At 41.9% G+C, this 26,604-nt stretch overlaps 1 protein-coding gene across 1 annotated transcript in view; it reads left to right on the top strand.

Annotated features, from left to right (window-relative positions):
* LOC119435957 (zinc finger protein ush) overlaps positions 1 to 25,162 on the top strand; it is a 364,337-nt gene extending 339,175 nt beyond the window's left edge. Inside the window, exons 2-7 of the mRNA XM_037702670.2 lie at positions 3,218 to 3,420; positions 6,497 to 6,617; positions 9,811 to 10,171; positions 11,248 to 11,516; positions 14,284 to 14,448; positions 18,293 to 25,162. Of these exons, the coding sequence (XP_037558598.1) occupies positions 3,218 to 3,420; positions 6,497 to 6,617; positions 9,811 to 10,171; positions 11,248 to 11,516; positions 14,284 to 14,448; positions 18,293 to 20,679 (3,506 nt within the window). The 3' untranslated portion in view covers positions 20,680 to 25,162. The remainder of the gene's footprint in view (positions 1 to 3,217; positions 3,421 to 6,496; positions 6,618 to 9,810; positions 10,172 to 11,247; positions 11,517 to 14,283; positions 14,449 to 18,292) is intronic.
* Positions 25,163 to 26,604: the final 1,442 nt, after the last annotated feature.

Here is a 26,604-nt window from a genome sequence, read left to right as displayed (position 1 = left end):
TAAACGCAGTTTCTGTTCCGATGCATCGGCGGTACTTTTTGTTCGTGTTCTGCTTGCGTTCAGCATATTCTGTTGGCGCTGCTGCTACGCAGTTCAACTTTATGCTGTTCTCGCACCGGTTATAAATATGCGGGCATTTCTGTAAAATCAATTAAAAGTAGCTAACTGTACTTCACCTCTATATAACTACATTTTACTTATTTTTCAATTATCTGTCAAATTCAAGAGAGTTACTAAGTTTAGTTAAACAAGGTACGCCATCATGAGTGATTACTCGGTGGAAGGATCGCCATGTGTCTTCACACCCGTTTTCATTTTTTTTTTCGTGGTATAGCAGTAAAAACGTAACATCTTAGCACGGAGGATGTTTTTAAATTATTGCGTGCATGAGAATGATGTGAATATTATTCAATTAATTTAAGAGACAACCTCATTATGTTACTTTGCTTATATATGAAAATAATATGGCCGCTACCATCCGTCAAGCTAGCAACACCATACTAAATAGTTCATTATATTAGCCTCCAGCAACTCAATTTTACGACGTCCTGTGTCTAGCTTCCCTTTTGTATATCAGATGACCAAAGTACCAAAGCACGAAAGTTCACTTGCGAGGTAAAATCATTTCTGCGTAGTGGGATAGCCACATAATAAAACGACACCTCAGGAACTGCTAAGGACAGATCGCGTAACCGCCAAGCAGCAGTCATGCAATTATACGCCTAAAATCAATTGTATCCTGATCACGCAAGAGCGCTTAAGATTCTCTTTCCTTCTGCTGAGTGATCTCACGCCACCTCGTTCATATGTCATGATATCACAAAGATAACGGAATGATCAACACATCACTTCAAGGAATCGCAAAAGCGCTGCGTTTAGGTATGGCAGCACGCCATTTGTTTAAAACGCGCCAAATGTTTTTTGTGAAGTGCTTAAATCACAATGCAGCAACAAAATATAAATGATTGTGACGAACGGAGGGCGCGACAATCACATCGGGCGCTCGACACGTGCAGTCACTAATTTTATTGCAGCGCAAAGGCTATAACGCAAAGTCAAATGAGGCTCCACATAGTAATAAATAAATAAATAAATAAATAAATAAATAAATAAATAAATAAATACCACCATTTACGACTACGATACAACCACGACTTTTTTTAAATATGTGCGCCGTAATACGCCGTACGCGCACATGTAAACAAGTTGCGGCTAGCAGACGACGCAACGCGCAGTCCACACTATCTTCGTTCAGCCAGTGTCCGCCAGGCGGCGACCCCGCTCGATAAAAAGTGTGTGAAGCTGTCTATTCGGGTACATACCTGTACACAGTGCCCCAATTTGGCGTGAAATAGGTTAGAAACGGACGAATATACTAAATAAAGCGACGACATTAGAGCTGTTCATGGCGGGAAAATCTTTTTTTGACATCTCCATGGGGAGCGCTCCATTTTTTGAAACTGAGTTTGCGCTTGTAGATGAAATGCAAACTGGGGAAACATTGAGCATATTTTAACACAATGTAATTGCACCTAGGTTCAGAACGCACTGGGATTCAAAAAATGGCCAAGAGCCAGATTAACAGCAAACCCCCCAAAATTTCCTTCTGCCAGCAGTCTCGCGCAGTCGTACCAGCGTTTCGTTACGTAACATTTGTTCCTGGAGCCGTGGAGCTATATTTTTGTAAAATGCACTAACAATTCGATAAAACGTATTCATATGAAATAACGCTCAATGCAAAAAAAAAAAAAAAAAAAAAATGTCCGAACCATATTTCGCAGCGAATGGGCGTTCCCTACGCTTGACCTTCTTTCGTTGACTGTCAATAAGTGCTGTCCAAAAGCCTATGACCTATTTCGGGCTCCCTAAATCGCGTTCGGCGCTTTCAACCGGCAAAAGCATAACCTTTAAGACCCGTATTTTAAATATAGAGGGCACCACCCTATGCCGTGTATTCAGCGCCGCTGATTTCGAAACAAGGCGAGAAGCGCTAAGCACGGCCATATTTAGATATGCGGTTGGCAACAAGTGACAAAACCGAAACTACTACAACATGGCTACCATATCTACAAAATGTGCTAAAAAGATTTGTTAGCTTCGTCGCGGGATGTTTGTATGCATCACAGTAGTATGCATTGTCGATCAGTTGATAATTGCAACTGCCGTGACCAGCGTTCTTCAAGTGTGTCTTTGGACATTCAGAAATGCCTTTCCATTTTCTTAAGGAAATATTTAAGGTATGGTCATATTCTCTCTCTGACAAGAGACTCCGCGGCCTTTCTCGCGATGGTGCGTTTTTACTTGACACACGATGCGCTACACTATGACATCGTCGCTGTGCAGATCCGTCCTAAGCGTTGCACCGATTTGCCGTGCTCTGTATTTCAAAGCTCGCGGCTGCGTTTGAGAGCATAGCTGACTTTATGTGACTGCGCCTCATAGAGCTCCCAGAAACTTCAACCGGGCAACGAACAATTTCGTGGCGTTTCTGGGGTTTGGTTTAACGTCACCTTCGCGATTAGATGGTAATGATATATCAACTTTTAACTACCTGTATGTAACTTATGCCGGTTACCGTATTTCTAAGTTTCAACCCGTAAAAGCTTGCACGGTTTACCGCACCTCATGGTAAGCTTTATTCTCACTGCCTCTGAACTTGTTTCCTATCCTTTAGATTCTTCTTCTTCTTTCTGTGGTTTTACGTGCCAAAACCAGTCCTGATTATGAGGCACGCCGTAGTGGAGGGCTCCGGATTAATTTTGACCACCTGGGGTTCTTTAACGTGCGCTACAACGCAAGCACACGGGCGTTTTTGCATTTCGCCTCCATCGAAATGCGGCCGCCGCGGCTATCTTGACTGTCAGTACCGACTATCAGTACCGCCTGCCGAGATATATCAGTATGAGCTATCGAAAGATAACAGATAGCTCGCTAGATAGCTCGCTGATAACTGTGCTTTTAAGGGGAAATTGTGTGCAAAAAGATTAGCCGTGCAAGTCAGAGAGCAGAGTCGTATGGTGCTCATGCCTAGGAAGCTTGCCTAGCTCTTTAGCTTGCATGGAAACTATATGTTTAGCTTAATGTGTCATAGTCACCACAGGTGCCAATGTTGTTATTTTTTATTGCTGTATGTGCTCTACTGTAGACATGGGTATCAAAGTGCAGGGGGTGAAGGCATACCAGCCTCTCACGTGTGGTACCATCGTTCACTCCACAGGAAAAGCGGAGGAGGAGCTTGAGGAATTGGCTGAGTCTCTGCAGCTGCCTTCAGAGGTGCTTGCCCTGCGTGAAGGCAGCGAACCATCTCCCGAGCTGAGCATCTACGCCCGGGTCATGCTGCGTGGAGGCACACTCTTTGGGCCTTACGCTGCCCACCTGGTCAAAGACCCTGGCCAGTCTGTCAGTGCTGCTCATATCACCGTGAGTAGCTGTGCTTGATTATTTACACTGAGGTTTAGGAGCTATTTTGTTCAATCGACCACCTATGCTCGCTATTGGGGTTTCAGACAAACTGGTGGTTTATATAATTTTGCCACCTCCCAGTGTTTACGCTAAGCTGACCTCACATCACATGCACAGTGTCATTGACCACCTTTAAGTGTGGTACAGCTGAATGCACGTGTCAGTCTAAAGCTGAGTAACATGCAGGTTTGAGCAATTTGGTGGATGTAATCCTTTTATTGTAATCTAGCACAAAATAAGAGACAAAGAAGATGAAAGAAAGAAATTACATATGTTTCATTTTCTTTCATGCCCTTTTTCTCGTTTGTAGTTAAATGAAGAAATAGATGATGTCGTGCTTACACTACTGTAGGGCTATCAACAAATGATAATACAATAGCACAATAACCTGTACATAAAGTGGGTGATAAACAGAATCGATCTATCGATCTATCGACCCATATCTCTCACATGCAAAATAATGGAACATATAATATTTACTCATCTTGTTAATGTTCTAGAGGATAACAGTTACTTCTATTTAACTCAGCATGCCTTCCGAAAGTTTTTCTCTTGTGATACTCAACTACTTCCTTCACTGACAATTTGCACTGCAATTTGGACTGCACTTTTTCAACTGACTGCATATTTCTTGAATTTGCTAAAGCGTTCGATAAAGTTAACTATTCGCTGCTTTTGTACAAACTAAGTGTTCTAAAAATTGACCCTGCAGTTCTTAACTGGATTCGTGCATTTCTTTCTTCTCGTGTTCAATTTGTCAGCACTAATGACACTAATTCCCCTACTGCACCAGTTGGCTCTGGGGTTCCTCAAGGATCAGTACTGGGCCCCCTGCTATTCCTAATTTATATAAATGACTTACCTACTGCTATTACCTCCCGAATTTGTTTATTTGCTGATGACTGTGTGCTTTACTGTAAAATAACTAACAATTCCGATATTCACTAGGTCGATCTCAATAGAATACTTCATTGGTGTCATATTTGGAATATGGAACTAAACATTAAAAAGTGTAAGTCTATGAGGGATTTCTCGTTCGAATACAACTTGTCCAACTTACTTTCTTCACAGTCAGCCCTTGGAAGCATAACATCCTACTGGTATCTCGGCGTCCATATAACTAACACTCTGTCCTGGAAATTACATACAGAGCAGATAGCACCCAAAGCAAACAAAACACTGGGTTACCTTCGCAGAAACTTTTTTCTTGCTCCATCATCACTAATTGTATCATTATACACCACGTATGCGCGACCACAAATGTAATATGCTTCATCTGTATGGGACTGTGGATAGGTCACACTAGCACTCATGTTGGAAAGTGTGCAGAATCGTGCAGCTCGTTTTATCCTGGCTAACTATCACCGTTCAGCTAGCGTCACCCAAATGAAAACATTTTTAAACCGCAACTCACCGAAAGCACACCCGCATTTGTCTGTTCCATAAATTTTCTACCATAACTCTAATCTTCACTCCCGATGGATTCAACCAGCACCCTTCATTTCTCGTCGCCTTAATCACCAACAAAAAGTAGCAGTGCCCCGTTGCAACACAGTAGCATGTGCACAGTCATATTTTCCAAGAACCTGTAACAAGCGTAATTCTCTACCCGCATCACTAACGAGTATCACAGATACCATTCAATTTAAAAAGGTCCTTACGATGATTATTACCTAATTACCACTTTTGTGTTGTTAACAAATTGATATTTGTATCCTGTTTTGGTTCTCGCATAATATAATTGTTCTTCAATTGTTTTATTATGTTCTTGTAAGAAGATTGTTCGCATTATTAATCTTTTTCCTCTATTGTTTTATATTCTTGTATGAAATGTGCTTTGTGTTCTTTTTTGTACTTGTGAATTGCCCTTCCCCTCTGAAATGTACTCTGTACCCTGAGGGTAACATAAATAAATAAATAAAATGCTTACTTGAACTGGGAGGGAAAAAAAGGCATTTAAATGCTCTTGGGGGGGCACAGAATGTGGCTTAGTAAGAAATTTTTCCTGAGGGAGGGAGGTGATAAGTGCTGTGGTGTGACTGTCAACTGAACTTCAGGACCAGGGATGTCAGTTTGCACACCCCCTCCCTTCACAATACTCCTGGTAGGTGCTTACGGAAAGGCTTGGATGCTGGTGCACCAAGTGGAAAAATACAACACCAAGGCTGGAGATCTGATGCAAATATACAGGTGGGGACAAAGTAATAAGGGATCTGCGAGCATGTGCCAAATTGCATTCTTGCACCCTATGACGAAGCAAGCGCCTGGTGTCGAGACAAGGCATTGTGCATGCACATCCTTTCAAGCCTGTGTACCTGCCAATGTACCCACTTCTAGCCAACCTGCTGTCGGAATCGCGATGATTGTAGAAGATTGCGCTAGGAGAGCAGTGTCTATTTCGGCCAGCGGAGACTGTGGTGCATTGTCACACGTCACAATAGCCGAAACAGACACTGCTCTCCTATCGTAATCTTCTACAATCATCACGATTCCGACAGCAGGCTGGCCAGAAGTGGACATATTGGCTGGTAGACGAGCTTTAAAGGGAAAAAAATACAGTTTGGCATGCGCTTGTGGATCCTGTAATATTTTGTCCCAGCCTGTAGACAAGATTGCACAGATCTTAGTTGTAGTAGTAATTAACTATATAATTGCTGTAGAGACTTATGTTTTTAAAATTGAGGATGCTCATAGATTGCTCGTATTTCGTAAGGTTTTTGAATGGCTGATAAGGGGCATCACTTCTGCATGCAAATGCACGTGTTATTGTCAGACGTACATATAGTATTATCAGTTAAGTGCCAAATGTTCTTACTGAGGAGGTTGTATAGTTTGAGTTTATTTTGCAAACTTTTCTATTTGTGTAAATTTATTGTTGCTTCCCATATGCATTTATTTTTCTCATTCATTCATTGTTTCAGTTAAAAAAAAAAAAACATTGCACATATAAGGTGTCAAGAAGTCTTTATTCAAAATCTGTAGAATAGTATTTGTTATTTAGGAGAATGAGTGGTTTTGGCTGTCTGGCATGCAGATACAGAGCAAAGAGGGCAGTGCCACCTACCTGAAACTGAAGGAGGCAGCTGGTAGCTGGCTGAAGACACTGCGACTTGTCCAGGAGAAAGAAAGTGCTAATGCAAACCTTTCTCTTGAAGGTTAGTCATTTGTGGCATCTTGATGTTTGTTTTTTCTTTTTTCCTTGAACAAACTATGCGCCCAAAGTAGTGTGTGGATTAGTTTGAGCACTAAATTTTGAAGCACTGAAATTTGACCTTTAATCAAGTTTTAGCCTGTTTGCATTAATTAGTATCTGTAATTTAATGTCCTGTGGCACACAAGTACTCAACTACGAGCTAATGATGGTACTGGATACTTGGGTTTGAGATTTTTTTCAGCTGTTTAAGTGATATTAAGGTGCACTGCCGTCAAATCAGGAAAGTTATGAGCAGGGAGTGGCAAAACAAACAACAACACACATGCTGAAATAGGTTCACTCTGTTACTTGTAACCACTCCAGAATGTAAAACTGGATATAGTATCATGGCTCTGTTGATCTCTGCCACACTGTTCTTAATAGTTTTAGGTGGATGACAGTTTTTCCCTTTCATCGATTCAAGAGTGCCACTGCAAATATTTTAGTAATGGGCTTGGTCACCCTGCATACTTATGGCGAAAACTGAGGCTCAATGTCCAGTTTCTTGTCCAGGACACCTCTGTCCTCAGGATGGGCAACTTCTTCACAGGCTAATATTTGTGTTTGAAACAAGCCATAGACCCTTCATGGTGGCTTAGTGACTATGACCTTCTGCTGCTGAGCACGAGGTCGCAGGTTCGATTCCTGGCCACCATGGCCACATTTCGATGGAGGTGAAATGCAAGAGCGCTTGTATTCTTAGATTTAGGTGCACGTTAAAGAACTCAGTCTGGAGCCCTCCACTATGGTGCCCCTCATAACCCACTGTACAGTTTTGGGACATTAAACCCCACAAATGTTTAACATGCCAGAGCTATGTCACCATAATCAAAAGATAAGCTCACATTTCTCGCTGTAACCTTGCACGTTCATTAGACATTTAGACGCTTGGTTGTTCTTAGCAGAATCTGTTATCATTAAGTAGGACATTAGCTTTGTTTTATGTACATGAAATTTAGTCAGTCAAATTTAAGCATGTTGGTGTCATGCTGGATAGGCACCAATGCACAAAATTTCAAGTTCCTGCATTGGGCTGTGATAACAATATGAATAGAAATGATTAATGATTATTAGAGGTTCATCTAGGAATCCTTACTAGTTACATACCTCAGAGTTGCACGTCTTTGATGTTGGCCTTTGAGGTCCAGTAGGCATTCTAATAAAATCTGTGAACTCAGAATTTTGCCCAACTGGCCATAGTTGCACAGAAAGAAGTGTGTTGCAGAAAGTCAATCCTGTGGTGTTCTTAAATTTTAACCACCATTACAAATCAAAGCAACCGAGCAGCTCCGGCTCACAAGCTATTAAAAGAGCCTGAAAATAATTTTGCGTACAAGTATAAGCTCACAAATTGTTCTTGAATTTAGGTCGTTACGATTTATTTCATTTCTTTATATCTTTTCAGGTCTGTGTTGGGCTATTACACTGGTAGATGCAAACAGTTACTGAAGTACACTCAGTATTCATTCAGGAGTGAAACAAATGCTCAATGTCAATTATGGCAGAATAAAAAGTTATAACTTACTCATAAAAGCAACAACAGGCAAATAGTAGTCATGATGGTGGTTCAGATAATATCAATGTGCTGATGTTATTGAGAAAAATATTGATAATAGGGGGTGAGGTAACCACAGCATCTGGCAACACGTTTTATTGTGCAATCACTACAGGAAAAAAACTATTCTGAAAGCATTCATTTCACACTATGGGGCAGGGAATAGACTTACTGTTTAAGCTGATGTCAGTGTGAAGAGTTGTAAGATGCACAGAATCACAAGGTAGTCTCATTCGAACTGAGGACAATTTGTTATCGGGTATCAAATGGGACAGAAAGGAATGTGATGCTAACAAGCAGTAATTTGCCTAGTCAACCATACTTTGCCTGCATCCAGCACTACATTGAAGCACTTCATTCTCAGTCACTATAAGAAAACTAGGCTTCTTGTTTAGACTTGTAATAATTCTCATTTGCTTTGACCCTAAGCAGCCTCCCCAACCTTTCTAACCATGGCCAAGAAAAAATTTAGAAGTGCTTCAATACATGTAAACATGGCACATTGGCATTGGTAGGATTAAAACATTGTGTGCTTAGATTCTCTTTTTTGCAGCCAGTCACTTGGACCACTTAAGTGACCCACAGCAGTGGTCTCATTCATAGGCTTGCGCACAGTCGTTAGTTCCATGTCCCATGAGGTTCTTTGATGGTCACTTTTGCCTTTTTTGTGGAGGTTGTTTTTCATTTCTAGGAAGGTGTAACTTTTTAGATGTCTTTTTTTGTGCTGTAAGGAGAGTTCTGAAAAGAAACCTACACATTTATGATTTCGTGACAAACAACATTTCATGGTTACATAAACAGAAATTCATTCATATTCTTTCTTTGCCTCAGTTTGTACCACAGTGCCTGGTTGCAGGGCATTTAAAATGAGCTGTGAACGTTACATTACAGCGCATTACACTGTAAAGGTGTGATAAGCAGATATGGTATTGAATAGGTAATAAATATTATGTTCTATGTTGGCTTTTAATTTCTAATTGAATGTATGCAAAATATCCCAGGTTGGATAGTGCGCAAAAAAAGAAAGTGGAGCGCTGCAGATAGTTTGGCCTCCTTAATGAAACCACTGTGCTCACCTATGATGGCGTTCCAATTCCCAATTTCAGTGTTCCCTTAGACCAGAAATGTATGTAATGTGTCTGGAAGAATAAAAAATAGTAAAATAGTATATAGAAAAGCAGGCAGGCTCTAGTTGAAGCTTCTAAAGCACGCCCATGGCAGCGTGTTAGAATCAGTCTCCATGTCTGCATGCTCTGTTGCTTTCAGACTAGGCTGTATGGAAAAAATTCAATGTTTTCCTCCCCTGAAGAGTACAGTGCATCTATGGCCAGACGCAATCTCTGTTCCTTATCATTCTTTTTGCAGACTTTGGTGACTACTGTGTTACCTTTCAAATTTAGCTAAAAGACACAAATGTTATTTCCATTTGAAAAGTTTCACATTAGGTCCCTTGGCTCTATTGAAAACTCAGGGCTATAAAGCCACTGCACACTACATACTGGATTCAGGCTTGCTTGCTTGCTTGCTTTGCATGTGGAGCACTTGTAATCTTTTTACAGCATTTTGACCTTTGAATGTTTGTATTTTTCCTTTCACGCAGGTGATGAGGTGTGGTGCAACCTGACACGTGACATTGCAGCAGACACAGAGCTCCTGGCTCATTTCACTGCATCTCCACGAAACAAGCAGATATTACCAAGCGCTGAGAGTTCGGCTGATGCTGATGCTTTGGGTGATGACATTGATGTTGTTGTTGATGACACTGATAATGGGGAGACAACTTCATCTGCCGCAGAAGAGTTGAAGAATGGTGTGAGAAGCCCCCTAACAACAGTTTCCGGCTCACCTGTTCCTACTATCTGTAATGGCCCAGATGTACTAGTAGCAGCTGGTGATGAGCAGAAGGCATCTGATGGAGCAGAAAACAACAGTGATCATGCTGACAAGACTGAATCACCGAGGTAGTTGCTTTTCATTTTAGCCAACATGTTTAGTAGTTCTCTAAACTAATTACTAAGCAGCAAAGCATATGAATGTTTACGAGAGCATTTTGGACTTGTTGGTACATGACGAGAGTAATAGCGCAAAAAACGACAGAAGTACAGAGGAGGTTGTGTGTGCTTCTTCCCCCTGTCCATGTGTCGTTCTTGTGCTATCACTGTCATCATAAATTTTTAATGCAGTTTCCTGTACTACAGCCAACATACTCTAGATAAATATGAGCAAGAAGAGTAAGGATATTTGAGGGGCTTGATTTTTTTTTTTTTTTTTTGTTAGCCAGATCCATATGAACAAACAGACAGTAAGCCAGCCATAAATATAGTGCACCAAAGTATTCTAAATGTACAGCAAGAATTTAATTGCTTGTGTGATGCCCTTGTCTTGTTTCTTTGTGTGTGGGAAGTCACTGATGAGTCAAAGATTGATTGATACTACATTTTTGGGGGTTTTCTAACTCTCAAAAAGATGTTAAAATTTTTGTTGAACACCTGTATCTATGAATTGACATTTTGCCATTTTAATTTTTAAAGAAAGTTGAAATGCCAATAAATATACAAGACTTTGTTGTGTGCAGGCGATGGCTACACCTTTTCACTCGGCGCAAGTTAGTATAATTAAAAAAACTAAAAACACTGAAATAATTTTCTTCTAATAACAGTGCAGTGTTTGAAGGAACACAGAAACAAGTCAAAATGCACTATTTAATTAGTGAATTTTATTGTTGATGAGGGTTTCTGTTTCTGCAAATACGACAGTGTTAATAGAAATTCAAGTGGTGTTTAGTGTAAAGTAAGATCTTTGGATGCTTCTTAGACTGCCTTGCTGCTAAGGGCACCATCTTGGAAGATGCTACCCTTTACAGTTTTATGCTTTGGTGGCTGTTAGCAAATTTAGGTGGCATGCCTGTATACTTATGTGCGTATACATGCGTAAGTGTGTGCATGTGTGTGTGTGCGTGTGTGTGTGTATGTGAGTGAGTGAGGGGTTATTGAAGGTTTTCCTGAAGTGGGCATTCTTTTTTTTTTTTTTTTTTCAGTGAAGTGGCACCACAGTCTAGTGAAATGACACGCATTCAAGTAAAGGTGGAAGCCTGCAGTCCTGCTGCAATCCCAAGTGCCCAGTCATCTGACGACCTGCCTTCTGATGATCCAGATGGCGATTTTAGGGCCACGAAGAATGACCAGCTTTCTACAGTAGCTTCCAAGAAAGCTGATTTGCAACCTGAACACATAAATGGTTACAGCCCTCTGGCTGGCACAAGCCCTGCCATGCTGTTGCAGCGACCTGCTATTGTTGTTCAGCAAGGTAAATCCAGCTTGTTATCTCTCTGCATTGCCACACAGCCACTAGGAATGGCATAAAACGTCTAATGTCCTAAAGAGACACTAACATGACCTTCACTTTTGGATGCATCTTGTAGACTACATTGTATAGATCACCCTTGACCCTCACTATTCTATGAGGGTCAAGAGCTCTAACCTATTTATAAAACACTGAAACAGAGGGGATGGCTGGCAACTCTGTCCGCATTTGTATGAACTGCTGTAAGTTATGATTCAGTAACACCCATGTGGTTGATTGGTACCTTTATATTTTTGTAGACAATGCCAAAATGCAGTATTATTATTCAAGCATGTGGTTCATTATTTTTTTTATAGAAAGTATACTTGTGCTGTATTTGTATCTGTGAGGCTTAGGAAATGCAAGAATAAACAAGTCATTGCACTAGTCCTACCAAATAGCACACTGAGTAATGGCTTCATGTGAAAGTTATCGGATCAGCAAGAGAGTTGAAAAAAACGGTAAAAAAGCACTGCTAGAGTAAATTTTTCTGACAAATCACCGGCAAAAGCACACAAACCTTCTTCACTTCCACACAAGGACTGTATCTCTTTCATAAACTATCTGGCATTACCCTTTGTTCATCTGGCCCATGCCACCCACTACTCTCGACCGAGGTAGAAGTATGCGACTAGGTTGTTTGACAATGACGGCCAATGCCTTACAGGGCGCCTCACCGCTCCCACATGTCTGGTCCTCCTTTCCGTGAGCATTTCTCTCGGCACCCTTTGTTCAGCTGTTCAGTTCCAGCTGTGCTCCTTTCAGTACAGTATGCACTTTAAGTAGTACATTGACTTCACATCAGGAAGTGAATTTGAAACTGTGTGACAGTGGAGTATGATGAATTTGAACCCACTTAATTCAAACTCGTGGTTTGTTTGAACTGACGCTGGTGGTCTCGTCAAAATTATGCGTATTTCAATGTGTAAGAATGTCCGATAACTTGAACGCTTAAGCGTTTGCAATAGTTCGTTTGAACATACCGTGGCACTGACCGTGCTCTCAGCAGTGTGCCAACTCAAGCAGTTGTGCTTCCAACCCCACAGTACAGCGGAGCGCTGATTGCTGCTCCTGTTGCAAGTACCGTATTTTGGCACTTATAACCCGTAGCAAAAATTAAAAAATTTAACAGTAAAGTCGGGGGGTGCATTTTAAATCCAGATTTTGCCTAGAAGTATGGCTTCACGGCAGCACTCGCCACGCTACCATGAAGACAGACTTCCGGAACTGTTTCCTCGTGTTAGCTCAGTGTGCATGTGGCGCCTAACGCAGTTCACTTCCTTTAATTCAAACTTCGTTTAATGTGCCCATGCTGGTGTCATGCTTAAGAGAGTGCACCAAGTTGCACTCGTAAGTAAACACAATGTGAGATACCTGATAGGACATGAGCGCTTTAGAAAGATTACACATACATGTTCACGTGTGTTGTATAAAGTACCTTCATGTTGAAAGCATAACAGCATATTTTGTGACAGACCCATATTGGGGCAGATTTAACCTATTTGCGGCTGAGAGATGGAAAACTGTCGAGTTTATTGTTTTTTGACTTAAGCAGGCTTCTTGTGCTGCGTCAAGGTTCACAGATTGATGGGCCACCCCATTTGGAGCCATCTCTGTAGTGTTACACAATGCACCCACCCAGAGCGCTGTTGTAACATGCCACAGAGATACATCCCTTATATTGTGACCGAGTGCAGGTGTGCATCTGCCACGGTATAGGTTGCACAACCTATACAGCTGTGCAAAGAAAGCTTGGCTTTAAAATTGGATCAGGAAAACTTTGAAAGAATAGATTGGGCACTTTGCTGAATTTGCAGAAGTTGCAAAGCTTGTGTAGAAATTGTGGGGAGTCACAAGAAAGTATCAAATTCCCATTAATTGGAGTGATGAAGAGAGATGAAAACAATAGCTCAATAAAAAAAAAAAAGTTGCATTGAAACCGAACTTAGCAAGGATATGAGCACATTCGAAGATATTTGTGGTAAAGCTTTCAAGTGTGTGGAGTAATTAAGGAAAACAAAAGTCTGAAAAAGGCAGGGTGGACCACTTAAATTCTTTGTAAAAGAGTGAAAATAGTTTTGTTTCTGTAAGGAGCATAGCAAATATTTTAAGCTGAAGCTTTGTGCAGGTATAGTTGAATACTTATTCATACCAAAGTGGATGCTGAAAATTGCTTTACGGTGGAGTATTGACACACACTGCTCGTGCAAGCAGTGTGTGTCACGGGAAAGTAGTGTCTGAAGGCAGCAGCAAATCGTGGCACGACCCTCTTTGGCAAGAAAGTGCAACAGCTTCTGTGGTCTTTGACTGACAATTGTACAAAGTTACATAGGTCTGCTGAGAAGTCGCAGTAATTTAGTTCAGGGAATCAAAGAATCACTTTATTATGTGTTTTGTGACCTATACTAACTGTTTCTACATAAATATTGTATCATTCTGAGCTTGTTGTATTATTTTATCTATTGTGCTTGTATTTGGTTTTAGTTGTATTTGTTCATGTATATGTACAATAACTGCTATTGATATTTAGTGACAGTTTTATCTTCCAGGATAAGGCTTTAATACTAGAAACCTTTTTTGTATAACCACTCCCATCTGTACTGTCGTTCAACCTTGAGGATATAATGAATAAATAAAATAAAAAGGCCTATAAAGACCGCTAGTGCTTAGTCAGTTTTGAAATATGTTTTGTATTGCCAAATTGTTGAGGATGGCTATTGAATATTTGCAGCATTCGAGTGTGGTATGTGCGGCATCCAATTCAGCAGTGGCAAAACACTGAAAGCTCACCAAATGTTCTACTGCTCTCGGCGAGGTGAGAAAGCTGCCTTTATGCCAACTCGATCACAGACTGAAGTTACCGAGGATTGCCTGCCCCCTGTCTCACCTAGCCAACGTGAGTAACATTACTATAGTACTTGTTTCTTTTAGGTGCTGCTTGGTTCCATGTTTGCAGCATTACACAGGCCTGTGCAGTTTTGTAGGAGAAAAATTGTAGTGTACAGTGCACAATGCTTTCTCTTTTTAGAGAACGACTAACAGAGGTAGGATATATGCGTATATAAGTTGCTCCACTTCGTTGTTTGCGTTGTTTAGCAATATTTGTCAGCACCAGTTGCTCCACTTCGTTGTTTGCGTTGTTTAGCAATATTTTTCAGGTGCTAAATTATGTGTGCTGTACATGTTTCATTGATTGAAAGTGCCATATTTGAAACTCACACAGGGGGAGGTAACATACCTTGTTACCATAAATCGTAACACACCTGGTACAGTTAAAGCTGCTTATAATTGTCCTTCTTAGACTGAACTCTTACTTAGTGCAAACAGTTTTTTATTATCGAACATTTTGTAAGAAGCCTGTGGAGAATTGCTTACTTATAATGACCTGGTTATTGAACCAGTTCAGCTAGGATGACTTTTCGGAACTAACTGCAGCCTAGCGACAACACAACTACTCAGTGCGTAGGCTAGTGCAACAGAGGCCCTGCAAGCTTCGCAGGTTTTAAAGGGACATGATTGATGTCCAGGGAAATGCTGGCTGCAGTTTTTAGGTTTGCTTCAAATGTCAAAGGTCATTTACCGTATGCGTATTTTGTTCCTGCACAAAGTTTCTGCTGTACCCAGCTTTCAAGGGCAGCCTCAACTATAAACAAGTGATAAGTGTTGAATGGAGCAAAGTTTCAGTATGAAGCTTTGACTGTAAGCAAATCTATATTCACCACACTTGCTGTGAGCATGTGAATGGCGGGGAAACCTATAAGAGTGCGATAATTGGGTTGGCGCCAGCTGGCAGACCTCAGTAATCCATTACTAATAAAAAGAGCTCTGTATCACTTATCTTCACATGTGAAACATTGATCCTGCAACTTGTTGAATCCCTAATAATTTGTTTCTTGAGCAGGTGCAGGTGTAATGAACCTGTTTTATAGGAAAGTATTTTTTTTCTCTGTTAATTGGTTCATAGTTAGTGGGCTGGACTACATTAGGAATGTGTTGAACTGCTAAACGTGTATAGTACTGGCTCTTGCATTGGGTTAGATGGAAGCTAAGTAGTCATGCTACATAAGCAGTATACATATCTTGTTAACTTTATTTTTCAGCAGAGAACGTCGGCATTCAGTGCCAGCTGTCAGTGATCTTATTCTCGGTTCCTGGGCTCCACTATCTTGGGCTCTTCTGTGAACAATTTCTCGATTTTGGACACTTAACATCGTCATCAAACTCTGAATTTGTCTGTACAACCATTTTCATGTACAGTCGACTTCCGTAATTCGATCCTGATAGGACCGAAGAAACCGGTCGAATTATCCGGCGGGTCGAATTAAACAATAGGCAAAAAAAAATGCCGATTAATTCATTTGACAGTATTTGCCTTTGAAGTTTTCTTCGCCGCAATACAGCGTGCTATGCGGTGAAGCATATCAAGCGGGAAAAGGAGCTGCTGTGGCGGGACAGCACATATTCCTTAATTTACACATGCACATTCACCGTCTTCGGTCACAGTATGAGCACCGAGACGCCTAATAAGTTTACCAGCAGGTCTTCAGAGCTTTATAGACCCCCGCTCTTTTGTTGGCTTTAAGCTTCCCCTCGACTTTCTGGGTTTTCCTTTTTACTGCCTTCTTTTCTTTAGCTTTCCCAAAATACAGATTGTTTTTCTCTGCTTCTGAGGGCACGGCGCGCTGCGCGCGCGTATAATTAAGGAACACTAGACCCTTTTACCGGTGTCATATATGAGACATGCATGGCGGATGAAATGAGGTCTGAAATCGCCTCAGCAATGTCAGAAACAGCTCTGAATAGCTGCCAGTATGCTTATTAGGCGTCTAGGTGCTCGTACTGTGATCAGAGACGATGCGTGCGCCATTTTATAGTTAAAAAATGCGTACTATGTCCCATGACAGTGGCCACTTTCCATTCTTGGTATGCTTCACCGCAATAAGTTGCGTATGCTTACACAACTATATTGCGGCAAAGCTGACAAGTCAAGTTTGAATTATTCAGCAAAAGCCAATTTTGAAATTGAAATAACGGAACTTTGGGCCTATAGAAATATATTGGCGCCGGCCGGGACCTTCAGTCGGGATCGAATTAACAAAAAAAATTGAATGAACTGCAGTTGAATTAACGGAAGTTTACTGTATGTATGAACTGACTGTAGTGCCATGCATTGGTTGTCAGGTTGGTGTTAAAAGCCAAATGGTGACACTATGCTGCGTCCATAAAGTCACCCTATATAAGCAATAAATTATAACCAGCAGGAAGACCTGGCATGATATTTAAATAATGATAGACATGCCAAGAAATTCCATTCTTAAGCATGTGATAAATGTCAAGTGCTTGCTTCAAGGTTTAGATATGAAAGTTCAGCATGGGCCACAATGCTAGGCTCACAATGGCCTGCAGTATTGTGAAATAAATGCTGTTTACAGTCGACTTCCATTATTCCACCTTGAAGAGTTGAAGAGACCAATGTAATTGATTGATTTATCAGTCAAATTAAAAGAGCAAGCAGAAAAAATGCCCAAATGCACCGCTGCTAATGAGGCAGTATTTTACCTGATTCTAACATGCCATGAATGAATCTGCATCCAATTTTTACAAGTTCAGAATAGAGAACAATGTGCATCCAAATATAGGCCACACCTAATTTTATAACAAGAAAAATTAGCATGCCTCCCATTCTGGTAATCAGAAAAAGCTAAAACTTGCTGAGTTTACTTTCACAGAATGGAAATTTTATTTACACTTATGTCTGCCGTCGTCACTCCCTGACAGCTCTGTATAACTGTGGTCTACAACATGTCATCCTCTTTGTGGTCCACAACTCTGCAACCATCACGAACGAATGGTAGCCCATGCCTAGACTGGCTAATTCACCAATACATCATGCGGTGCAAGTCTCCGACATGCTGAAATTATGTGATGTGGCTCCGTCACTGCTAGCCTAGCACGTAAAATAACTTTCGTAATTAAAACGGCACATAATCGTCTGTCATCGCCAACGCGTGGGAAAACTTGTTCTGTCGGCATCTTGTAATGATAGTGTTGATATGCTGGCTCTGACAAGTGGCTATTGTCAGTGCTGTGAACATGGTTTTTGTTTTGCATCTGATTGTAATGGTCAAGCAATTTTCAGACCCAATTTTTGGGGAAAATGATGCACATTATAATCAGGTAAATACTGAGCTGTCATTTTCAATTGAACCACTGCTGAGTGCAGTCCAAAAATCTACGTTCTTGGTGAGAGAGAGAGAGTGTCTCTTTGACACATGCACTGTCTCCTAGTGCTGCCAAGACAGACGCTGTAGCCATAAGTGTCACAAATAGAGTTGCATAGTAAGTGCATGTGTGCGCATGTGTTGCTAAAAATACTGTGCTGCATACCTGCGAGAATGCTTCTCGGTGTACTCAGTTCACATAATGATATGACTAAACCATTTAGAGCATTGCACTAAACACAGCAATGTAATATAAGATACACAAGATCGCAAGTTTATTTGTAACCATAGTACACATTGAAGCAGCTTTGATTTTAAGGATTTTTGTAAAAGGCTCTCACAGTGTAAGAAACTCAAGTATTGCCCTCATGAAATCCTGCATGGCATGTAACGCTACTCTGCCTTGACTAGATATTGAACAGAGTTTGCATGTATGTGCATAGGGGTTTCCCTCTGTTCCTCAAGTTGAGGGGTGGCATCAGTTGCCAGCTAATTTGGTGCTTTGCGTAATCATCACAGGTTCATCACCACGAGAGAATGGTGAAGGCGGAACAGAAACATGTGCTGTCCCAGCCAAGCGTCCTCGCCGGGAAGATGGATTGTCACCCCCCAGCTCAGATGCTTCTTCAACTACCAGCAAATCTCCAAAGAGCAGTCGTACTTACCAGTGCAAGTACTGCTCTTATGCTTATGACCGGAAGGGGAGCCTCACACGCCACATGCGGCTACATGGTTCGCCTTCATCGCCAACCAACACTGCTGACGCACCACCAGCAGCAGCTACAGAAGACATCTCAATTCCTCCAAGTGCGCGATACTGTGCCAACTGTGACATCCAGTTTTCTTCATACAAAACATTTACTGTACACAAGCAGTTCTATTGTGGCACGCGCCATGTACAGAAAGCCCCTGTGAGCATTGCCCCTGCCCCACCCCCAGTGCCAACAGTGTCCATAGCACCAGCTGCACCTGAGCAGGTTCTGCTTAACCAGCCATTATTTGCAGCAATATCCACTAACCCATTAATCCTTGTTCCATGTTCTTACGTCCCTGGAAATGGCCTCGTTCCCACAACTGGTGGAGTTTTGCGGCAAGATGTAGCTCCAGCTGTGGCTCCAGCAATTGTTTGCCCCCAAACTGTCACTGTAGCACCTGCAGCTTTGGTGACATCTAGTGGCTTGGTAACCCCTGCAGCATCCGCTTCTGCTGAGCCATGTGAAACTAAGGAAAATGGCACACAAGCAAAGGACCCAAGCACTGAAGGAACTGCTGCAAGTGCAGCTTCCAGCAGCAGCAAAGCTAATTCACCATGCATCAAGCAAGAACACGTGACAGAGACGCCACTGGACCTAAGCCTTCGGAAGGAGGCCAAGGCTGCGCAGTCACCAAGGAACCCTTCTTCACCAGCTCCTGCTCAGATAGAGGAGGCTTCAAACCCATCTTCTGCTGTGGTCAGTGCTATGGATCCACTACTGACACTTGGGGAGCAGGTAGTTGTAAAGCAAGGAACCTCCCGCTGCCGTGAATGCAACATTGTGTTCTACAAACATGAAAATTATTTAGCTCACAAGCGCCACTACTGTGCTTCAAGGCAGCAGAAATTGGGACGACTCTCTTCACCGTCTGGGGATGAAGGATCTTCATCAGAGCTTGCGTCTCGGTCACCGTCAGCCAACGCAAGTGTTTCACCAGTGCCCGCTATTCCAGATGTCTTTGGCCAAAGGAGTGCTGGAGTTCAGTCACCACCTCAACCACTCTACCAGTTTTACTGCCTTGCATGTGGTATAAAGTTCACTTCACTTAGCAACCTTCAAGCTCACCAGACCTACTACTGTCCAAAGAGAGACGTGCTGAAAGGCCAAGTGGGTGTTGCAGCTGTCAAAAGGCCTACAGAGTTTTCGTGTGCACGATGTAGACTATCTTATCCAACAGAAGAAGCCCTCAAGCAGCACCTTTGCTCTGCTGCTCTGCGCAAATGTCCCTATTGTGATGTCTTCTGTCCAACGCAAATTGCTGCACAGCGTCACCTTGTGACCCACACAGGTGTGAGGGCATTTCGATGTGCAGAATGTGGTTACAAAGGCCATACACTTCGTGGAATGCGCACTCATGTTCGTATGCACCTGGAAAAAGGAACGCAAATGCAAGAAGAGGCTCTCATTCTTTGTGTTGGTGCAGATGGGAACACACTTTGTCCTTGGAATGGCACTGCTGGAGTGCCTGCAGCAGTGACTCCTGCCCTTCCTCATACAAGTGAAACAACAGAAGAAGCTTCTGCCCGCTCTGGTAGCCCTCCTACTGCTACTACTGTGACAGAAGAGTCGAGCTCAACTTCAAGAGCATGTGAGGAACATCATCCCGCTCCGACAGAGCTTCTTCACTGGTGCAATCTGTGTGGCTACTCCTCCTCTTACAAGGGCAATGTGGTGCGCCATGTCAAGCTGGTACATCGTGATGTAGTTGCCACCTCAGCAGTTCATTCCTTCACAAGTGAGAAGCCTCGTTCCTCAACAAATGAGGGACATTATTCTCCTGTGCCAGAGATCAAGGTGGAAGAAGTTTCGGATGCAGAAGATGTTGCCACAGAAAGTGTAGCCAAACAACAGTCAGACGTCGCAATGTGTAACTCGCCGGCTGCTGCTGAGGCTACATTGGTGGACGTTATTGCGACTAACTCAGCTGAGACTGATGCTTCTGCTGCAATGAAACCAGTGCCACCTGTGCCAACACCAAAGAGCAAAGTCCATGGCGGAACTAAGTACTGTAAAGCATGTGACATATCTTTCAACTATCTGTCAACATTTGTTGCACACAAGAAGTACTATTGTACTGCCCAACCTCCGGACAGTGCAGACAGCTCGGGTGCCGCAACAGAATTAGGAGAGTCAACACCAGGGACTGCTTAAAAGACTGGCCTCTTTTTTTTTCTGCCCTGTCCTCATGGTGAAAGTTGGGAGCTTTTCTGTGTTGAAGAAAACACCAAGGACAGGTGTTGGTGCTTTGTTGTGCGTGTAAAGTGAACACAAAGCCTTCTGTTTAGCTAAACAGCTCGGCAGGTGGGATGGTGTCATCATTTATGAAAAGGTGTACATTGGCTTACTCAAGTAAGTCGAACTCTGCAATGTAGCATTGACTGAAATGCTTTTTCATGGCTTGTGTTGTATTATGTTTGCAAAAGAAAACTTTAGGGTAGGAGTTGTACTGAACTAGCATTTAGCATGGGGTAAGATTTATGGCACCAGTGTTCACAAAAGATGCAAACATAGTGAAAGCCAGAGCAATGACCATGGCACATCTCATAATAGCACAACTGCGTGTCCTTCATGAAGCTTTTGTCTTTGCACACTGGCATTTATGGACACATGATCATAATCAGCAACTTGTCAAGCAATTTGAGAGGCTACCAAAGTGTTTGCTGGGAGGCTCACTTACTTCCCTCTACCTGAAACAGCAGAATTTAAACTGCTACACTAGGTAAATATTACTACTACAGTGCACTCCCAGCTGCCCCACCGACAGTTTGAAGCTTCTTGTGTATATGTGTCCATCTTAATGACAGTATTGCAGATGACTTGCAAGCTCACTGTCAACTATGGGCACTGGTGTCAGCGACATTTATACATGATTGCCGTTGAAGTAAAGCATGTCTGACTATTATGCTTCATCAGCATAAATTTTTTTCCTCACCGTTTAGTAACCCTTTGCGGTCATAAGCATTTACCCACTTCGCAGTTGTTCCAGTCAGGAACTGTTTTGCACATTTTGGGTGCTGTACAGAAAGAGCACTCATGTGAACAAACATGTAGTAAGTGATTTATTTTCCAAACTTTTCTTTATTTCTGAGGCTCCTGTACAGTGTACAGTCTCCAGCCAGCATGACATTGTGGGAGATCACCACAGGAATAATTTTCTCTAGGTTTCATTGTCACTTTCTTCTTCAGTGCTCTCATTCGAGCAAGATTGCTGGTCATCTGGAGGTGGAACATATTCTTTCTGAGCACTTTTAGATTCACTAAACTCACGTGAGTTCTTTATGTATGCGGAGAAAACGTTAGCATCCTCGCGGTGCTTCATGTAATGAGAAGTGTGCATGAATTTCTTCAAGTGGGCTGCTAAAAAATGTTGCCCTTGTACGCATGTGTTGTGAAGTGCAATACAATAATTGAAAAAGTTTCCTAAAGGTGCTGCAACAAAAACAAAAAATAAAACCAGCACATGTTAGTGCGCGTGCATTGGGTGCTTCCCGACATGTGACGAGAACAGATATTTTTGCATGTTGGGAGAGACCTGATACATGACCGCAAAGGGTTAATTATTGGCTGTCACATATGAGTAGAGTTCTATGGATTACTATTTTAACACGCATACAGTGCATGGGCCTGGGCCCAGTCTGAATGTGAGAAACATTGTTCATACCTTCTCATAACAGTGACATAAGTAACAAAATATTGGCTGCAAAGAGAAGGCTGTTTTTCATGCAACTTACGAACAAGGGCACCAAGGGCTGAACGAATTCATCTGCCAGTTCCAGCCCTATTGTTGTATGAAGGTAACACTGAGTTAGCTGGAGAAAGAAAGCACTTGTTCCAGGTCAACACCTGAATGAGGCAGTGTCAACATGAGTGCACCGACGATGTAATGTGGCATATCTTATGTACATAGTATACATACTTGTATATCAGTGTATCTGTGTTAGCACATTTGCATGTAACCTTTTTGTGTATGCATAGCAAGAACTATTGTAAGCTGTCCACTGTTTATTGAAGTATTCCACTGTTTTGTGCATTTTGAGTGTGAGTACTGCTAAGCAGCACTAAAGTGCTTACACTGTGACTATTTGTTACCTTTAATGAAAATGCATGTATGGAAGCATCTTTCTTGGTCACTGTGCAGTTTTTATTGTGGAAAAAGCAAAGGCAGGGGGCAAAATCATGGGCAAATTTGTGACATCCAGCTAAAAAAAAAGAAGAGATTGAATGTGTGGCCCTAATTTTGTTGGCTATATACTGCTTACGCAGTTTTGTGTGGTCATTTGTTATAATTTGCACAATTATAATGCATGAAAAAAGACTTGCTTATGAAGCCAGAAGGTGTGCTGCATTCCAGTCAAGTCCATATAAGTTCTGCATTTGAACCGATCTAGTGGGTTAAGAGAACCCCTTAGGTGCAGCAGTTGCCCAGCCTATCTACATCAATACTTATCCTTTTAATATATCTAGGCAAACATTATTTGCATTAACAGTTCTAAGCAGTGGAGGCAGAAAAAAACAAAGAAAAGCCACATATTGCACCAGGAAGCATTTATTTGAAATTAATTGGCAACATACTTCTCGAAGTTGTTTTGTTTATGTTGCTAATTAAGAATGGCATTGTACTTGGAGTTGAGTGCTAGATTTTATGTGCATTGCATAACCTTTGGAGGTCACCTATCACAACTTTTCTTTTGGTTCATTTCGTGCATTATTATTCGGCGATGAAAAGTTATGTCACATTTGTATGCACAAATACAGTGGTGGCATGCAACAAGTGTTGCCTGTGATAGTAGGATGAACACCAGTTAAGAGTGTCATTAGGTGTACGCTTCCTCAAAACTTCTTAATGACTGAAAATAAAGAGCAAGGACAGGTTACAGAAGGTGCTCAAGCTTGAGGCAGAAACATTTTCTTTGCTGTTGGAATGTAATGTACTGCCTAAGTTTCTTGATAATTTGCTTTGCCTTGGTGGGAGCTTTTGAAATTCTGATACATAAAGTAAAGCATGCAGATTCACCATAATGGTGAAACATTTGTAAGAGCTAGATGTATGGTCGTAATGACAGTTCGGGGACTGCTTGCATTTCCATGCTTCAATGTCATTGCGGTGGCATTGCCTACATCTTTTCTCTATTGTCTTGTATTTTAATTGGCAGCATGCATTGCGAATGTGCAATCCATAGAAAACAATCTTGCAATTGGTTTTTGTATCACCCTTACTGCAGTGTAAATGTTTGGAATAGGGTACATGCATCTGTTGTTACATCCTAATGCTGCATATTAGTTCCCCTGAATACACAACACAACTGATTCAATATGAGGCGCTCAAGTTCTTTGTCAGGTGATGCATGACACGAGGCTATTGTGCAACGGTGAGCCCTTCGTGTTATTGTGAACAGTGCAGAAAAGATAGTTCTAACACACAAGTGTGACATAATCTTTGATCGCCTTCTCACAGCTTTTATTGCACAGTGCCATTGCATTTACATTCAATGTCTTTTCTGCCTCACCTTTGCCTATTGCAGATGTGCATTAGTGGAAATGTGTACCTACTGAATTTTCATGCATGTGAAGCAACTTTCTCCATCTGGCTGATGCATTCTTTAGGCATGATATGCAGTGCTTGCTTACAAGCGGCCAGTTGAGTTACTCTGATTGGATTTAGTTTGATCGAACTAATTTCACTTATGCGCAAATTTGTGCTTACAGTCAGTTATGCAACTACTAATTTTGTCTTGTGTAACTGCTGCTGCTCTTGCACATACATATTTTCTATGCATTTTGTTATACCTACTCATTACATGATGTAGTATTGATATATTAAGAGAGGAAGGGGGAAGAATCAGGAAGAAGTAACTCTACTTTTCAATGCATGTAATTGGATGCATTTCTTGAAAACTGACTGCTTATTGAAGTATAACTTAAATCCATTAGCAGTAAAAGTCACTTTAAGAAGGCAGCTTTCACAAAGCAAACATGTCGCTAGCATTGTGGAAACTACTACTATAAAATAAGTCACCATCAGGATGGTAAGTGCTGTCACCCTTGTCAAGCATAGTACGCTGGCTGCATGCACCTGTTATCTAATCTGTCCTGTACAAAAGCCTAACACTTAATGAAGTTGGTTGCTACGTCTGGCGTGGAATGTTGTCACTAAGTGATCAAATGCGCTCGCTGAGCATGCATGCATAATATGACATGATACAACAGCTTCCTCATTCCATGGCAGAGTGTTTGCAAAATGGGCTCTGCAGTATGTCCACATGTCCAAACTTCGTGCATGTCCTAGATCAAGCTGCATCAAAAAGCACAGACCACCAACATGCTGTGTTGCACATTATCTATTCCACTCGACCTCGGCTGTGGCTAGCGGCCACCATATATACAGATAGGCCATTGCGGTAATGGGCAAAGCAAACATAGCAGCTCACTTGGTAGTCACCAGTTAGGTTACCCAAGTATTGTTGGGTCTTGCCGACTTGCAACAGTGGGCTTGTTAGGTGTGCATCAGATCAGAAAGGACAGGCTGGGACTGAAAGTTGCCTCGCTTCTAATGGCAAGTGGTGTTGCCGTGTACTGCATGCTCTGTGCAAGTTCTAGGTTGCAATGCTTCCTTTTAGTATTGATCTTGGCAGCATACATATGCTTGTCCCAGCAACGTATATATACCATATCAGTGACCAACTATTGGTGGAAATGCTCCAGGCAAATGGAATGTTACTTGTCTTGAGCTACTGACTTGCAGAACTGTGTGAGCATGGATGTTTTTTGTTGTGCATGAGACTCCAAGAGTACCAAAGAATGGATCCATGATGAATGTCATGTCAAGACAGTAAACTTCATTGCACTGTGAAAGTCACGAGTGAGGTGGAATGAGTATGGAGCTGGTACGAAATATATTTTAAGGTCACCCTTGGAAGCTGTTCTGTACTAGTGATATGCCAGTGTTAGCCTCTACTGCCTGCGAGCCTAAAAGATAACTAAGTAACAGATTTTTTTTTCTTTTTTCCTCCTCTTTATTTTGCTCACTCACTATGAAACCTTCAACACCCACAAATGCACGCTCTAGTTTCTCAGTCATGGGAAAATTAATATTCTTTTAGTACTGATACTGCATATGATAGGTGCACCCCTTTTTGCAAGACCATAGCTTCGGAGGATTGAAGGGTTGTGCTGTGCATTAATATATTGCTATTTGGGTGTTAAAAATCGTTGTCTAAATAGCATTGACATGATACAGGCTCACAAGCAGTTTGCAAGGAAGCATTCCAGTACAAGTTCTGACTGTGTGAAGTGTAGTGGCGATTATTGAAATGCTTCGTGCTATAGTTCACTTGACTTGGCACAATGTGCACGTACATGCAGCTCTGCATTTCATACGAAACATTGTGGAGGAGCTCCTGGCAACAAACTGGCATAGTAAATTGCACGGCCTCATCACTATAAGTGATCCTCCTTTGGAATGCGTGTTCTTTGACCAAGGCTTCGTGACCACACCACTTCAATCTCCACTGAGATTGTGTGTATCATTCAGTGCTGGCAGGAAAAGTGAACTCTAGTGGGTAATGCTGAAAACAGGCACCTTTGCCCTTACTAGCTCCCGCTGTGTGTGCCATACACCAGCACCTGCCAATTGGCTGGATGCGGTGTGTTGTGCAGGTTAGTTGCTCTGTGTTACCACTGCATGTGCAGCTATTCCTGTGGAATGCAGTCCTTTCTTCTGTAGCAAAGTTGATCAGACCATGACCGGGAGCACCGGTGAGGTATTTGCTTTTTGACTGCACTGCCTCTGAAAAGAAGTAGGGGAGGCTGGTAGAGCATGTACTGAGTGGGTATAAGGGAGGATAGTGCTGGTCAGCGTGATGTGTGTTCTGCCTCTTGACTGTACCACCAAGCTTGTTGTGTATGTAGCACCAGCTTGTCTGTATTCCTACTAAATTATTAAGGCCTCTAGATGTGTTTTCCCGACCTGTCACAGGTGTTTGCAACCGAACATCTGAACTAGTCAAACGTGTGATGATGACTATGATGGTGATGATGGATGTATTGTTCGCAGCAAAGATGACCGAACGCAAAGTG

This window comes from Dermacentor silvarum, chromosome 1 (assembly GCF_013339745.2).
Source record: "Dermacentor silvarum isolate Dsil-2018 chromosome 1, BIME_Dsil_1.4, whole genome shotgun sequence".
NCBI lineage: Eukaryota > Metazoa > Arthropoda > Arachnida > Ixodida > Ixodidae > Dermacentor > Dermacentor silvarum.
This window is presented reverse-complemented; position numbering and strand designations above follow the sequence as displayed.